Source organism: Sebastes umbrosus, chromosome 11 (genome assembly GCF_015220745.1).
Source record: "Sebastes umbrosus isolate fSebUmb1 chromosome 11, fSebUmb1.pri, whole genome shotgun sequence".
In the NCBI taxonomy this organism is placed as follows: Eukaryota; Metazoa; Chordata; class Actinopteri; order Perciformes; family Sebastidae; genus Sebastes; species Sebastes umbrosus.
The window spans coordinates 22,184,563-22,200,561 of NC_051279.1; the positions used below are offsets into that span (position 1 = coordinate 22,184,563).

A 15,999-nucleotide genomic window follows, 5' to 3' on the forward strand; every position below is an offset into this window, starting at 1 on the left:
GTTACGATTGCCCAGAAGTCTTTATAGATATTTAAATCAATATCCTCCTCACAAACACTAACCATACACTTCCATGCAACAAACACACAAACACACAGACACACACTTGTCTTTTTTAATATATTTACTGCATTGTTATTGTTGTTATTATATAAATCTTGTCGTAATTGTTTGTTATCACTATTACGTAGTCATATTATTTCTTTATATTAATATTTGTCTCTAGGTGGAGGCTGCAGATAAGCCCAGTGTTTTTTTTTGCCTCTTCCTGCACTGTATATTATTCTTTTTTTTTTTTGTTATGTTGTGTAGTCTTAAATTGTGCAAAACAAATAAACAATAAACAATAGTATTATGAGAATAAAGTCAGAAATTGACGAGAATAAAAGTGATACTACGTGGTAATATATGGCCCAGTTTAACAGCAGCCTCATGGACGAGCATGCTGCATGGTCAGTTCCAGTCCTGTAAAACGCACACGTGACTGGTTTGTGCCTCGTCAGCCACCGTACCTACGAACCAGTATGGCGGTCTGAGAGTTGTCACAGTTGTTTTGATGTGTAAATAAGACAATTATCCATTTATAAAACGTCCCTTTCCTCACAATTCGCATTTATCCGAACCAATAACAACATCGCGACCCAGGTAAGATATGTATACGGTATCTGGAGAAGGCTGACTGACCAAAATAAACACACACGTGTGTAGTGGCTAGCTAATGAGGCTAGCCAGAGCTAATAGCTAGCCTGCTCATGTTGGTTGATAGGTTGCTGCTAATTAGACGTTTTCACAGGTGTTTCTCATTCGTATCAATCAATGGTCATGATACTCACATAGCGTAGGCATGCGGTTAGTTTATGATAGTTAGTTAAGTTAGTTAAGAAGTCCCATTCAGTTACACAACAAACCCAGTGAGAGAGTGACCTTAGCTTCATGTGTTCTTCAGTTATCTTCACTGTGTCAACTCGAGTCTAGCAAAGTAAATGAAAGCATATAAACGTGTAGGTTCAACGTTTTAGCAATTGGGATGCTTGACGTGCTTACTTGGGTATCTGGCATCCACTAACTAATCAAGTTTTTTAACTGCCACCCAGCCAACATCTGTATGTGGGGCCCATGTGGGTAGTAAATGGGCTGAAAAATGGGCCCTATATGGGATTATCTGCAGGTTCCATAATGACCCAATGTCAATTGCCCACATGGATTCCATGCAGGATTACAATGGGTGTTATGTGGGCCCCAACTGGGCAACATACCCAAGACCCATCTTGGTCCCAGCTTTAAGTTCTATGTGGGAACTACATGGGCTGAAATATGGGTTGTAAGTGGGGTTGTCCACAGTTTCTATGTTGGCCCCATGCACTTATTTCCCAGTAGTGACCCAACTAGGACCCACATGAGTAGCACACATGGGGAGCCCATGTGGGACCAACTTAGTTGATCCAAGTGGGCCCCAGATAAGTACCCATTTTGGGCCCATACCCACCTGGTACCCAGGTACCCCCAGCATAACCCATGTGGGGCCCACATAACCATTTTGGCTGGGCACTCATCATCTTTTTTCTCTGGCATATTTTCCATGAAAGATTTATTCAGTTGAATAATGACAAACATGTTTACACTGTAGAGAAAGCTAGGAGCATGAGAAACAATAACAGAATCTATTTTGGTAAAAGTGTATCTGTATATGGGATGTCAGGTGTGTCAGTAGACACAGGGGCTCTGCTCTTATCACATTCATTGATCATGTAGGTAATGTATTCTCTACAGTTTAGGTATGATTTCAAAAAATGGAACGTCAGATGAATTTAACATGTCTTCCCTTACAAAATTATTCTAACATCACCACTATAACCAGCATTTAATAAAAATGTAAAAACTCATCATCCACGTTACATTACAGTAAGGAGGCAGCACACTAATAACATAGAGAAAACTATCATGTTGCATCTCACCAGTGTGAAGTACGCCAGATATGTAGCTAAAGGGTTTCCCCTTTTATTAGAAATAATGAAATTGAATATTCTAGAGTAGATAACTTACTCTGGGATTCAACCATAGTTTATTAATACCTGTGCATTTCAGTTCTCCTGTAGTGTTATATAGAGCTGCAGCAATTAATATAAATTACTCATCAAATGTTTTAAATCAATTAGTTGTTTCATCTTCTCAAATGTGAACATTTTGTCTTATAGTTAACTAAATATCTTTGGGTTTTGCACTGTTGGTCAGACAAAACAAAGTATGTGATGACATTACCTTGGTCTTCGGAAAATGATGGAAATGATGAGTTTTCTGATGTTTATAGCCACTTGCTGTCGCCCCGATCTTCAAGAAACCCAGACTCAACCCTGATATCATGAGTAATTTCTAGCCCATCTCCAATCTCCCCATTCTGTGTAAAAAAAACTGGAACGTGCTGTCGCCTCCCTCCTAAAAGCCCACCTCTTCTCCAACGACATGTTTGCACCATTTCAATCAGGTTTCCATTCACAGTGCAGAAACAGCCCTCCTCAAAGGCAACAACAACCTCCTTCTCTACGCCAATGACGTCCAGCTCTACATTTCCACAAAATCCATCACCACTGTAACTCACTCCACACACTCCACTCCTGAACATCCACTGACTCCCTGTCCCACAACAGATCCAATTCAAAGTCCTTCTCCCCACTCACAAAGCCCTCCATAACCAGGCACCCTCCTACCTCACTGACCTGCTCCATCATCACACTCCCTCCCGCTCCCTCCGCTCCTCTGATGCCGACCTCCTGTCTCCAGCACTCAGAACCAAGCACCAGACCTGGGGCGACAGGGCATTCGCCATAATTGCCCCGTACCTCTTAAACTCACTCCCCAAACACATCTGAGACTGCACCAACCTGTCCACATTCAAATCACAAATCAAAACTCACCTTTTCAGAACTGGTTTTAATGTTGTTCGTTCATATATTATATTCAGTTTTTCTTTATGATAATTTGTACTCATGTAAAGTGTCTTTTAGTTCCATGAAAAGTGCTCTATATACAGTAGAACATGTATTATTAATATTACCTCACTGTGGAGAGGTAATATCTTTTCATTTAATGCTGCTCCTAGTTATTCTGAAGCTTTTCAACATTCATGCTCCCCTTCAGCAATTCAATGGGCCTATCACATGATACATCATCTTATCCTATTGCCCAGAGTTTTGACATAAAGGAAGTGATAACAAATGTACTTACAGTTTTAAGTAAAGAAATATTTTTGCGTTTTTTGATCACATTTTATTACATTACTGTGATTTATGTAATTACAGTGAAACAATTATCCGGCCATCAAAAGTAATTGTCAACATCCATTTTTGGTATTACTCACAGAGTCTACTTGACTGCTCACAGGTCTCAACTATATCAGAGACAGTCTATAGAATAATGCTGTGCTGATCATGGTTCTGTCTGATTTTTCAGACCATCATGCCGTCCGCCTGCGACTCTTTGATTGAAGACATTGAGGACATGGTGTCCTCTAGCGACCCTACTCCTCACGAGAGACAGTTTGCTAGAAAGAGTATCATGCCGAGGTCCAGGAAGAAAAAAGAGCTTGTGAGCGACGAGGAGCTGCAAGCTGACAGGTATGTCAACTGTTTGATGTAGTGGTGTGGTACAGCCGTTCAGGATGTGAGTTTGTGATATCGCCAGTATACAGTATGTTTTAGACTGATGATGGTTAGATGGAAAACTAACAATAGACAAACCCCCTGAGTTCAAATAACTGCAAGTTTTAAAACCAATCTGTATTCATTTCAAAATGTTCAGTTAATCAAATGGATTGTGATACATGTGGGGGATATGTTGACTATAATGTTTCAATATTTCCTCATTAACACTAAAAAAAACTCTTGCAATGTGCGCAGTCAGTAGGTGTGGGGCTGGCAGGAAGATGCTGCTTGCTGCAGGAGTGGGAGTTCGTATAATACAAGTACCTTTACATTCTTGTAAATAGATACTGATTCATGAATAGTTTTGTATAAATAAATAGATAATTGGCTGGTCAGACTTTTTGAAAATCGGAAATCTGAATCGGCTAAGAAAATTGTGCTGCATCTCTAGTTAAGATTGCTGCTGGACCTCACATATCATGAATAGTGACGGGCAAGTAAAAATGGGACAAAAAGAGGCGTCTCATAATAATATTACAGAGGTCGTATCGTATGTTTTACTCAGTTTTTGTTGGAGAAATGATAAATCATGCTGTTTAGGGCACAAGTTCCTTTTTAACTTTTCACTTTCTCATGTATCAGGAAAAATCCCCCATATCATATGATAGCATATCCATCACTAAATCCTGTGATTTGTCCACATACTACAAACGGACCACACCAGAGGCTGCTTGGAAGCAATCTCTGTCTGGTTGTTTGGTCTGCACCAGAGTTTGGTTTACCAATAAGTAATCAAACAGGTTACCGAACACTCTGTCCCTCTACACTAAACTGAGGCTAAAGTTGACAAGGCTTCAGCAGTTGATCTTTTGATCAAGGTTTTATGGCAGATTTTTGAAATAATATTAGGTTTAGATATTGATTTGTTTTCCACACATCATATACCAAAAGCATTCTTTGTTCATTTTTAGTTTGATCCCTGGCACCCAAAAAATCTGGATGAAAACGTGGGGCTGCAGTCACAACAACTCAGATGGAGAGTACATGGCCGGACAGCTAGCTGCAAGCGGATACAAGATGACTGGTAAGAGATTGTTTAATTTTGGGGTTTGTATGAAGTCAATAGACTGGAGGTCAGCAAATAACAATTCTACTAGACTGTTACTACTGTACTAATAAATAATAATAGAATAATACTAAGAAGGGTGGATGCGATATATTTTAGACTGTTGGATTGAAGGTAAGTAATGAATTAACATTTGCAATGGTACAATGGTTTATGTCTTAGTTGTCTATAGAACTGATGTAGTTATTATTATTAAACACAAGGGGGCAGTCTTGCTTTGTAAGTAAGATGTACCTTGTGAGTTATTCCAGTGGGAGACTTTCTTGTGCTCTGAATTGATATTCCCAGGCTGTGTGCAACCAAGCAAATGTATTTGGTTAAAAATAGTCAATAGGATAAACGGATAATGAATAAATTAATATGATGATTTGGATCATATCTGGAGTCTGCCAATCCTTATGAACCAGGTGGAATTTGTCTCCAACTTGAGAGGAAAGTTTGCTGGCGAAGCTCACCTTAGGCTCAAGAAGTCCACTAAGAACCAGCTTTACCTGGTATCTTTCCCAGAACTTAAGTGGGGAGTGGATTGGTGATGTGGTGCCAGTTGAAAAAGGGCACACTGATGCAGTGGGAAACAACAAAAGAGAACCGTGTGACCGCATGCCAATGCTACCATGGCTGGTTAACATATAACATTGACCAGCCTCTTTGACGACTTATTTTTTCAACTAGACACTTTGGATAGAATATGACTTATAGAGATGCTAGGAATTTTTCTGCCGAAATGGTTGGTAACGTTGGAAAATCGATATTGAATATGTTTGCTCTGAGCTGATGACTGGTATTTTACAATTCATACACAATGTCATTCAGTCTGACACTGATATTTTTTAATTTCATTGCAATACCAGTATGCAACTAGTTTTCACCTGATTGCATTGGAACATGAATGAAGAGTTCAGCCAACTAGGTGCTCAAGTAACAAAAGACCAAATGTGAAAAATCCACTTGGCAACACTTGCTGACTTACTGGTAGTCTGCTCTTTACTTAAGAGCCGAGCCAAAATCCTCTTGTAGTGTGTATATAGGCTGTGCTTTTAACCATTATGTAAAACCCGGTGAAGGACTTGTGCCAAACATGTCGGTTAAATAAAGAGCAAACTCTTTCACTAAGTCGCTTAGTGTGGCAGAGTTGTTTTTCATATATTGAAACATGAAAAGACATATTTTCAAAAATCTTAGTCTTTGTTGCCATATTGGCAGGACACTATCATTTGCCTGTCGCTTCCAGAACTGTTAGCAGTCACTGTTGGAAAATAAATCTGTCTTAAACAACCGTTTGAAAAAATATATTGACGTGAGAATTATTCACATGAAAATAATGTCCCCAGTGTGTAAAGGCCTTAAGTGACAAACACAACTTGGTAAGGGATGATTTGGTTTGCTATTACTACTACATTAAGGTTTGGAGATGTTCTTCATCATGATCGGGTCTGGGGATCCACCGATATGTGTTTTTTAGGGCCGATACTGATTATTAGTAATCAGGAGGCCGATAACCAATATTTGCAACCGATATACACTTGCAGTAAAAATGAAAATCTTAAGTCTCGAAAAATAAAATAAAACAAACTCCAACACAGACATTAGTTTAAACGCCTTTAAGCATATGTTTAATTAAAAGCTGCAAAAGATAACTATCAACATTATCTTTAAAAAAAGAGTCATTGTTCTTCTCATGCTGAAACCTGCTTTGTATGTATTTCAGACTGCCTTCCCTGGTGTTGGTTAAGTCAAATGCTCCCATACTGCACGTTTAGACCTTTTCATTAGTGCATCCATCCAGAGGGAGGGAGAACGACAGAACGTTCCCAGCGGAGTCACTGGGTGTTTTTGCAACTTCAGCGTAGAGAATTGGGATGTTTATTGTAACTCCAGTAATATCTGCTGCCTTACGTTTGACACACAGAGCCCCTCGCTCACTAGAGCAGCTTTGACAGTCTACGTTTGTCTTTGCCCGTTGGTGGCATATTAGTCTTCAGTGGTGTTGATAGGCTATTACTCATGATGTGTAGCCAACCAGATAGTGCTGTGGGCAGGACATCAAGTGAGCCTAGAGTGGTGATTACAAACGGCTGCATCAGAGACAAAGTAACACATTTTTCAATGAATTTATTCTATCAGCTATCGGACAAAATAAATAACTATTCCGATAAGCGTAAAAACGCTGAATATCTTGGCTGATAATTGGTCGATCCCTAGTTAGATCATCAGTAGTTTCAATGTTTTATCCTGAGAGAGTGATGCATCAGAAAACACATCTGAGTTGACAGCAGTCAGATTAGAGATTGGACTTTGTTGAATGCTATCTTTCATCTTAACTTTTGCATGTCATTTGCATGGAGGCCAGACCTATTATGAACTAGATTACCTGAGGTCTTTCATGAGATATTGACTGTGTGTGAGAGTGTGTGTATGCACAGTTGAGAGAGACTGACACAGACAAAGCAGGGTGAGACAGAGATGATGTGTTGGATTGTAGTTGTCAGTTAAAAATCGTTTGCGTAAGATAGTCAAACAGTTTCATTGTGTGTTTTGTGATCTTGTGTTTATCGCAATCAGTCATGAGGAAAAGGAAGTTATTGTTCCAGGTTATGTGATCAGTTGAACAGTACCTAGTACTACACAAATACAGTATGAGTGTTTGTATTGTACTGTGTCTTTGCAGTAGCTCTTTGTGTGTGTGTGTGTGTGTGTGTGTGTGTGTGTGTGTGTGTGTGTGTGTGACACACACACACACACACACACACACATACACACACACACACACACACACACACACACACAGAAGAGAATTAACCCCTCAGGCGTTTCTCTCACCACGGGGTCTCCACAGCCAGAGAGGGACATTAATCACACACTTCAAAAATGCAGATGTAGTCACTCTTTCACACACACACACACACACACAGTCTCACACACACACACGGCGCACACACAAGAGGCACAACTTACTCATGAACACAGGCCAACGGTTCCCCCCTCATGTGCTAGTTTAGACCCTTGATCTCTTTATCTTTTCCACCTTTCTTTGTTTTAGCAGTTTTCTCTGGCCCTTGAGCTAGTCTCAGATCCAACCTGTTTCTCTTGATGCAGTAGTAGATCATTTGTCAAAGCATCTACTAAGGCTTGACATTTAGTGTGCTAATTATCTTACCTTAGATCTTGTTGACTCTGTAATTTAGTGGAACGTTGGCAATGGTCTTTCAGGAAGTGACTGCTTATAGTTAGAGTTGTTTTGTATTCCCACTTTGAAATATCTGTCTGTCTCAGAATCGAATTTCAGTACATAGTTTCCCTGGTTGTCTGAAGGTCCTCAGCAGATAAAGACGCATTTCAAGACGGTGAAATGTAATACACTCTAAGGTAATAAGGTTAAAACATGCTGTTATGGATATTGAATTTTTCTAATCTCTGGATTAGGTTTTTTTTCTGTGTCCTTCTCTTCTCCTAAAAGTAGGACCATGCAATGACCACACAGGAATCCTGTGGTGCTGTTTAATTTCATTGTATTTCAGTTAAGTGGAAGTACTCTCAAATGAATATCTGTGCTCATAAAAACTCACTCCTTTCTTCATTATCTTGTAATAAAGACAATTATTCAATTAAATATAAAATTAACAACAAATTAGTGTACTCTGTTTGGGCCTCTTGACAGCCGTCATTCTTCAAGATCAGACACATCACCCTCCTCCAAACTGGCTGCAGATATAGACAACTACTTTGCAAAAAATGTGCCCTTGTCCATCCCTTCCTTAAACAGCCTGGTCACACTGTAAAAGACTTGTGTTGTTTGTTTTATACCTTGTTGTGTTACATGTTCTGAGTGTTTGTGTAGAGACTGTGAAATCAAATTTCTTTTACAGAGGACAATAAAGAATGAGTGTGGTGTATGTATGCCAGTGAGAAAGACTCTTGACACGAAAACAGATAAACGGGTGATACTTAAGAGTAAAAAAACAAACAAATGGGTCACAGTTGTACTAGTTCAGTTGATTTAATGGCGTTCAAGTTGCCTTTGCATATAATTTGCACGACTATATGCATTTGCAAGAGGGTGTGATCGTGTTTCATGTTTTGATGGGAGGTTGTCTACCTGGTTTGTGCCTCTGCTTGTATGTGTTGACCTTTCTGACACCAGGATTCATTTCTTCTGGGACTGACGCTGCTCCGATGAGGTGCTGCAGTCTGTGTGTCTTTCTTCACACCTGGTTCTGTTCAGGTTGTGAGTATAGCACAGTTTTATCAAAATGATGACCACTGCTGACAAAGGCTTAAGTTATGGCTAGGTATACACCGATCAGCCATAACATTAGGACAGCATGGGTACCCTGACTGGTCTGCGGCTACACAGCCCCATACGCAACAAACTGCGATGCACTGTTTGTTCTGACACCTTTCTAATGGAAACCAGCACTAACTTTTTCCAACAATTTGAGCTGCAGTAGCTCTTCTATTGGATCGGACAACATAGGCCAGCCTTCGCTCCCCACGTGCATCAATGAGCCTCATGTCTGACCCTGTCGCCGGTTCACCGGTTTTCCTTCCTTGGACCACTTTTGGTAGGTCCTGACCACTGCAGACCGGGAACATCCCACAAGAGCTGCAGTTTTGGAGATGCTCTGACCCAGTCGTCTAGCCATCACAATTTGGCCCTTGTCAAAGTCGCTCACATCCTTACGCTGGCCCATTTTTTCTGCTTCCAACACAAAGTTCAAAATGTTCACTTGCTGTCTAATATATCCCACCCACTGCCAGGTGCCATTGTAACGAGATAATCAATGTTATTCACTTCATCTGTCAGTGGTCTTAATGTTATGGCTGATTGGTGTATAAATGTTTACTAAAGAAGTGCCTTCACAAGCATACAGCATGCGCATTTCTGTCTGCATGTGTCCTTCAGGTAACCGCTTAGCAAAACAGCAGTCCTCCGTTATTTACCACTTCAGTTAATATGGTTTTATCCCACTATGTAGCTTAGAGATACCTACATCCTTCACAAATGAAGCTTAAGAATACTCTCTCCCTACTTCAGCCTTGTCTCTCTCTCTCTCACTCCCCCTCTCAACAAAGTACTTTAAAGGTCAGTGTCTCACTGCTAAACCTAAAGGATTAGTTTGGTTTCTGTCTCCCTCTTCTCCTCTGCTTTTTATCTGCCTTTCCCCTTTGCTTGCTTGCTTGCTTCCTTGTCTCTTCTTCAGTCTCGTTCCTCCTGCATCACTTTTTCTTGTTTTTCTTTCGATCTCCCCCTCTCCGTCTTTGGACGTGTGTATCTTCGCTTATTGTTTTTCACTGAAGGGTTGTTGGAAGGAGAAATTGCCTGTCATGGCCAGAATCAGGGGAGATTACACTCAGGAGAGGCGGTGATTGTTTTGAATGGTATAGTATGGAATGCAACGCAATTGTCGAGAATGGCATGAAATTGTTGGGAGTGCATTTGTGAGAGTGGAATAGTCTGGAATGACAAGGACTGAATTGGGCTTGTGAAGGATGTAGTGTCTAGTATGTGGCCAGACTGAAGATTAGGACTTTGAGTAGGTTGAACATATAATTTGGTGTGTCCTTCATATGATGATCTCATATGAATATCAAACCGATCCCTCTGTAGTGTCTGTCGTTCATATATCCGCAGTGTCGTTCTGCAGATCTTTTAATGAAAGAGTTTGGACAAAGACAGCTTCCACTGCTCTGAAAACATGACATCATCTTCTCTCCCTCCCTCTCATCTTTCCTGTTTTCTCTCTCTTCACACCCCCCTGCCCTCCCCTGTCCCTCTTTCATCTCCCTCTCTAACACTTTCTTTCTTAAACTATGACATCACCTGGTGTGAGACGTAGTAGCAGTTCTTACGGTGGCCCCTAGGTGGCAGCCTTGGCTCATTGGAATAGCTTTTTATTGAACTAATGCATCTCTGCAATATCAGGATGAGGTCATCCTTCTGCAAAACATGCTCTGTATTCTCATTCATAGTTTGAAAAGTTGTAACTTTCAGTCCTTGAAGGCTACACATGACCTTATGTGATCATTAATGTTAATAAAATAAAGCCAGCTCTTTGTTAACGCTATTATCCTGAAATCAATATAATGTAAGACATCATGTAGACTTTTACATAACAAGAGCAGTATTGATCAAAGTTGAGTATGATGTGGCTGTAGGTTAAAAAGATCGGTGACTGTTCGGATGAAAGGGACCACTCCTCATTCTTCAGTTTGAGAGCACATACAATATATGGATTTTTAAAAATATATTAGGGCTGCACGACTGCGATATTGATGTTTAAAATGCATGGTCCACTCAGGAGAAGAACCTTATTTTCATTCTTATTTTGATGCAAAGATATGTCTACATGTACATTAGCAAGAATGTAGCACAACATGGAAGTGAAAGCAGTCTTTTTATTTAATGTGAAAGTGCAATAAAAATATTTTGTCCCTAAAATCTACGAATAATCGTGATCTCAATATTGATCAAAGTAATCGTGATTATCATTTTGGCCGTAATCGTGCAGCCCTATGATATATAAGCCTTTTTTTTCACCTCAAATGTTTTAACTCTTGGTGCTTGCCAGTTGAGGTGATTACTAAGCAGCCAGTTAATTTATTCAGTCATGGAATATCTGAAATATAAAATATTTTGTAATTCTGAACAAGGCATCTGAAGAAAAAATGCTGTCTTGTTCCGTTTTACTTCAATAAAACAACAACCTGTGTCACTTTTCCTCTCTGCTTTCATTGTCTCCTCACTTGTTAGACTGCCTGTACTTGTTCAGCGTGGCTCGTCCTGAGCTGCTGTTCCTCTCTACAACCAAAGAGGGCACTGTTCACCCATGATGTTACACTGAGACAAATGAACCACATTTGAGCAGCAGAGCAATGTGCCAAATAGTGACTTCATAGAAAGGCGTGTATACTCGCATATGAGCGCGCACACACACACACACACGCATGCACACACACATGCGCACACAAAAACACACACACACACACCCTTCATGGAAAGTCACACCAGGATATTTTGATTGTTTTTGGCTGCTCTCCTCCCCTCCCATGTCCTCCCTGCCAGCCAGCCGCACACACAGCACTTCAGTTATGATTTTACATACCGGTTAGGCAAAATTACTCCCCAGTACACAATGTCAGCCAAATGAGGCGTTCGCAGTTCCTGGTTTGGACGCAGACGGTTGGAGGATATGGGTTTCAGAGAGAGGGTGTGAGCTGTTTTGATAAAATGATACGAGGGCTTTATTGATGAGCAAATATTACAGGTGTTGCTGTGGAGAGAAAATGCCGACGGGGCTGCATACAATGTAATTTTACTGCGCAATTTAGACAATTAACTGCTTTGAAATTATGATTGATATGAAATGCATCATTGGCTTTGAAATAAAGCTAGATGGAATAGCAGGTATTATATATTCTTTCATCACTAAATGCATTTTGTTTATTTTTTTAAATGAAGCACTTATTGATTTATTCATGCTACATGGCAGGAAGAAAAACATCCATACACAGACATTCACATTCATTAAACATATTTTTAAATTTAAAATGGATATACTGGAATTTTACTGGTATAAAGGGTATGGGACATTTGCAGTCAATGCATTTCCTTTAGTTTTTTGAATTTTGTATACATTTTCCAGGATATTTGTAATTGACAGTATTTAGAAATTTAGGCTGAAACATCGTTGAACTGTTCTGATTCAGCTCATGCTGCATTCGAGTTAGAAGCGCTTCTACTGCTCCGTGTGATTGTATTACATCACTGTAGAGTATTCTCACTCCGAGTGTGTGTGTGTACCTCGCATACATGCCGTCTCATTCATAAAACGGAGTGTGTGAGGACCATCTGATTGGCCAACTGTGTGCTACGCAACATTACACGCCGCGATGTTATAGCCAATGAAAACTTACAATGTTCTCTCTGACTCCACCTCTCACATATACACACACACACACGTTAGCGCAGACATCCAGCTCACACACACATTTGCTCTTCTCACACACAGTCGGGCTGACGTGGTGGGAATTGATATTGTATAGAGAAAGTGTGTGAGAGACGGTTCAGTTTTCGACAGCCGTCATTCTGCAAGAGTAGACATATCGCCTGGCGTGTGTGTGTGAGAAAGACTCTGTATGCTCGCTCTGTCTTTCCACTATCGCAACTGTGTGTGTCAGACATCCCACTTTGCTGATTGAGAGAGGGGAAAGGGGTGGAAAAAGAGTGCAGGGGAAAGCGATGTAAGGAAAGACGAGAGGAAGAGTCAGCGGGGAAGGGAGGAGGGTGCTGTGATGAAGGGTACAGCCGAGAGATGCAGATGCACTTGAAGCCAAAATCAGCCAAAGCGACGGTCGGAAAAAGGGAGGCGAACAGGGAGGGCAATATGCTGCCAGGAAAAAACGAACTAGACTCTGGTAGATCTGCAGAAATGGAGAGATGGATAGATGGAGTAATAACGGAGTGCAGAAAGGTAAAGAGACAAGAGGGGGGTGGTTTGAGGAGTGAGAGATGACAGGAGAGACGTAAGGAAAGAAAAAGGAGGTAAAGCAATGGATATGAATCAAGTGACGTAGTTGCGAGAAAAGTAACAATTAGACACTGAATATACATCGGACTAGAAATACATTTTCATCACTACATATGCACTTGATTTGAATACATTAGATATAATATCCTCAAGTTCAGAGCAGACATTGACAGGCAGACAGGCTGTTAATATGTAAATAAGGATATGTAAATAGTAGTATGGCGACATGAGGGTTAAACCGTTTTGAATATTAAAGTTGTCACTGTCAGTTGGCAAAACAGGTGTCCTTTTGTATGGGGAATCGCAAAACATAACTAATGACTGACATTTGTGTTTTCCTATTTCACTTACGACTTTGCCAGAATTGACTCTAGAAATTATTATAATTCCAGTCCCGAGTGCACACATTGGATTAATAGTTTTTTGTATTTATGTATGTGTGGCTTTAACAGAGCAATACTGTTAAAATGATAATGGGATAGCCCTCTCCCATCTCTGTAAAACACTCTCTCTCTGTCACACACACAGTTTCCAAGGCTTTGAATTCATCTAAGGTCCTACAAATAGACACATGAGTCCAGGGCAGTCAAGTGTAACCATTTAGAGGCCAGGAGATTAGAGTGATCCCAAGCCCTGTATATATATATATATATGTGTGTGTGTGTGTGTTTTGATGATCCTACAAGGTGACCCATGTGTAGGCAGCACCCAGTAACCATTCGGAGGCCATGGGATTAGGGACCCCAGCTATTCGTGCCATACGATTCCCTTGAGGGAACTATGGATAGAGGAGAAGAAGGAAAATGGGATGACTCGAGGAAAGGAGGGATCAGTGGTCAATCTAACATATTGATTACTCTCAGGAAAGGACCGCATCACAAACTGACATGATGAGAACAGCCACTGCTGCAAGAAATTGTCATTCAAGATTCAAGAGTTTTATTTGTCACATACTCATACAGGATGCGCAGTTGAATGCAAAGTGGCAGTGCTCACAGGATTGTGCAAAGAACAACTATACAAATATATTTAAAATGTAATACAAATTGAAGGGACAAAGGTATTATATTTACAGTAGGAGGGGTCAGTATGCAATGTGGAATATAAATATAAGTGTGACTAGAATAATAATAAGTGTATGTGTATTCTCTGTATGTAGCCCTGTGTGTGTGTGTGTGTGTGTGAACGTGTGGGGATAAGGAGGGGCAGTGTGTGGCGCTCGGTGGGTGCCCTGGTGAGGTCAGAGTTCACAGTCCTGATGGCCTGGGGAAAGAAACTCTGTCTCAGTCTCTCTGTTTTGGCAGCGTGGCTGCGGAGGCGCTTGCCTGACCGCAGCAGCTGGAACTGTCTGTGTTTGGGTTGTGAGAATCCTTTCATAATCCAACAGGCTCTGGTTCTGCACCTCCTGGTGTTCAGGTCCTGTAGGGAGGGGAGTGTGGTTCCAGTAGTGCATACTACTCTCTGCAGAGCCCTCCTGTCCTGCGCGGAGCTGTTGCCAAACCAGGCAGTGATGCTACCTGTCAGGATGCTCTCTACAGCTCCAGAGTAGAAAGACTGAAGGATCCTCAGGGAGACTCTGAATTTCTTCAGCTGTCGGAGGTGGTAAAGGCGCTGCCTGCCAGGCGCTGGAGTCAAAAACCTCGAAATCAGTCTTTGGGAGTTGTTGGTGTCACTCTTTTCCTGCATTTTTTTCAGCCACATTACTAATTGAGTCATTCGTAAATGACTAAATACTGTAGTTAATGTGATGTCTGACACCAGATGCCCACAAGTGATGGGACAGGAGGAGGGAAACAACGATTATTCCTCTCTGGCACTCATTTCTCCAAGGATAGGAAGATCTCCCTTATTGCCAGTAGCACTTCCCATATGTAAGCAAGGAAAGAGAATTACAGTCGACGTAAGAGAGACCACTCCTTGTTCCTCTGAGAAATAGCAAAAAAAACAGTTCAAATTGATTCCCTAAAGGGTGTTGATATCTCGCCGTTGTTTCTCAAACCAGATAGAAGAAGAAAAAGGTAGGAGAGGAAGAAGAATGGACGCAAGAATCACTGTTCCAGTGTTCATTCAATTGTTCGTTCGCACTTTCACTTCTCTGATGAAGAAAGCTAGAGATAAATGAAGGGAGAAGCTGGTTAGGAGTTTCCTTTGCTGCTTCCCTCAAGAGGACGGAGGCATATTCCCTATTCCCAGCAGAAGCCAGCCAGCCAGTCAACCCCCTGTTATCCCAGGAATACCGCCCGCATTCCACAGGGATTGGGAATACCCTGAAGGGATATAATGGGAATATCATGGAGGGGATGTGAGTAATGGGATAAGGCAAGAGCCGAGGGAAAGGCTTGGGGGTTGAGGAAGGAGGAGGGAGGAGGGAGGATAGGAGTCTAGGAGTTTGTCTGGAAAAGGGATGAGGGGTGAAGCCAGGTTTTGCTCACATCCAAAGTGTTGAGCTATAAATCAAAGCAGGGAGATGACTTAATGCCCTAATGGCGAAAAAAATTAAAGCTAACAGAGAGGCGAAGTCCCTCCCCTTCCGTCGGAACAACCATATTTGTCTCTCGCCGTTAACTATCGTACATATTTTTTTCCAAAATAAGGTCCCATGGTGTCCACCGGAAGGGGAGGGACTTTGCCTCTCTATGGTCTACAGATTGACAGTTCAGATCTCAGACCAGCATGTCCACACTGCGTAGAAGATGGAGTCAGGCTT

General features: G+C 41.2%; 1 protein-coding gene and 1 long non-coding RNA gene across 2 annotated transcripts in view; both read left to right on the forward strand.

Annotated features, from left to right (window-relative positions):
- Window positions 1-460: 460 nt before the first annotated feature.
- Window positions 461-15,999, forward strand: part of cdkal1 (CDK5 regulatory subunit associated protein 1-like 1) — a 266,485-nt gene continuing 250,946 nt past the window's right edge. Inside the window, exons 1-3 of the mRNA XM_037784259.1 lie at window positions 461-645; window positions 3,448-3,611; window positions 4,610-4,722. Coding sequence (XP_037640187.1) covers window positions 3,454-3,611; window positions 4,610-4,722 — 271 coding nt within the window. The 5' untranslated portion in view covers window positions 461-645; window positions 3,448-3,453. The remainder of the gene's footprint in view (window positions 646-3,447; window positions 3,612-4,609; window positions 4,723-15,999) is intronic.
- On the forward strand, window positions 7,437-15,289 carry LOC119496740. The gene is made up of 3 exons (XR_005208798.1): window positions 7,437-7,487; window positions 14,119-14,124; window positions 14,493-15,289. It is a non-coding gene; the product is annotated as an uncharacterized LOC119496740 (long non-coding RNA).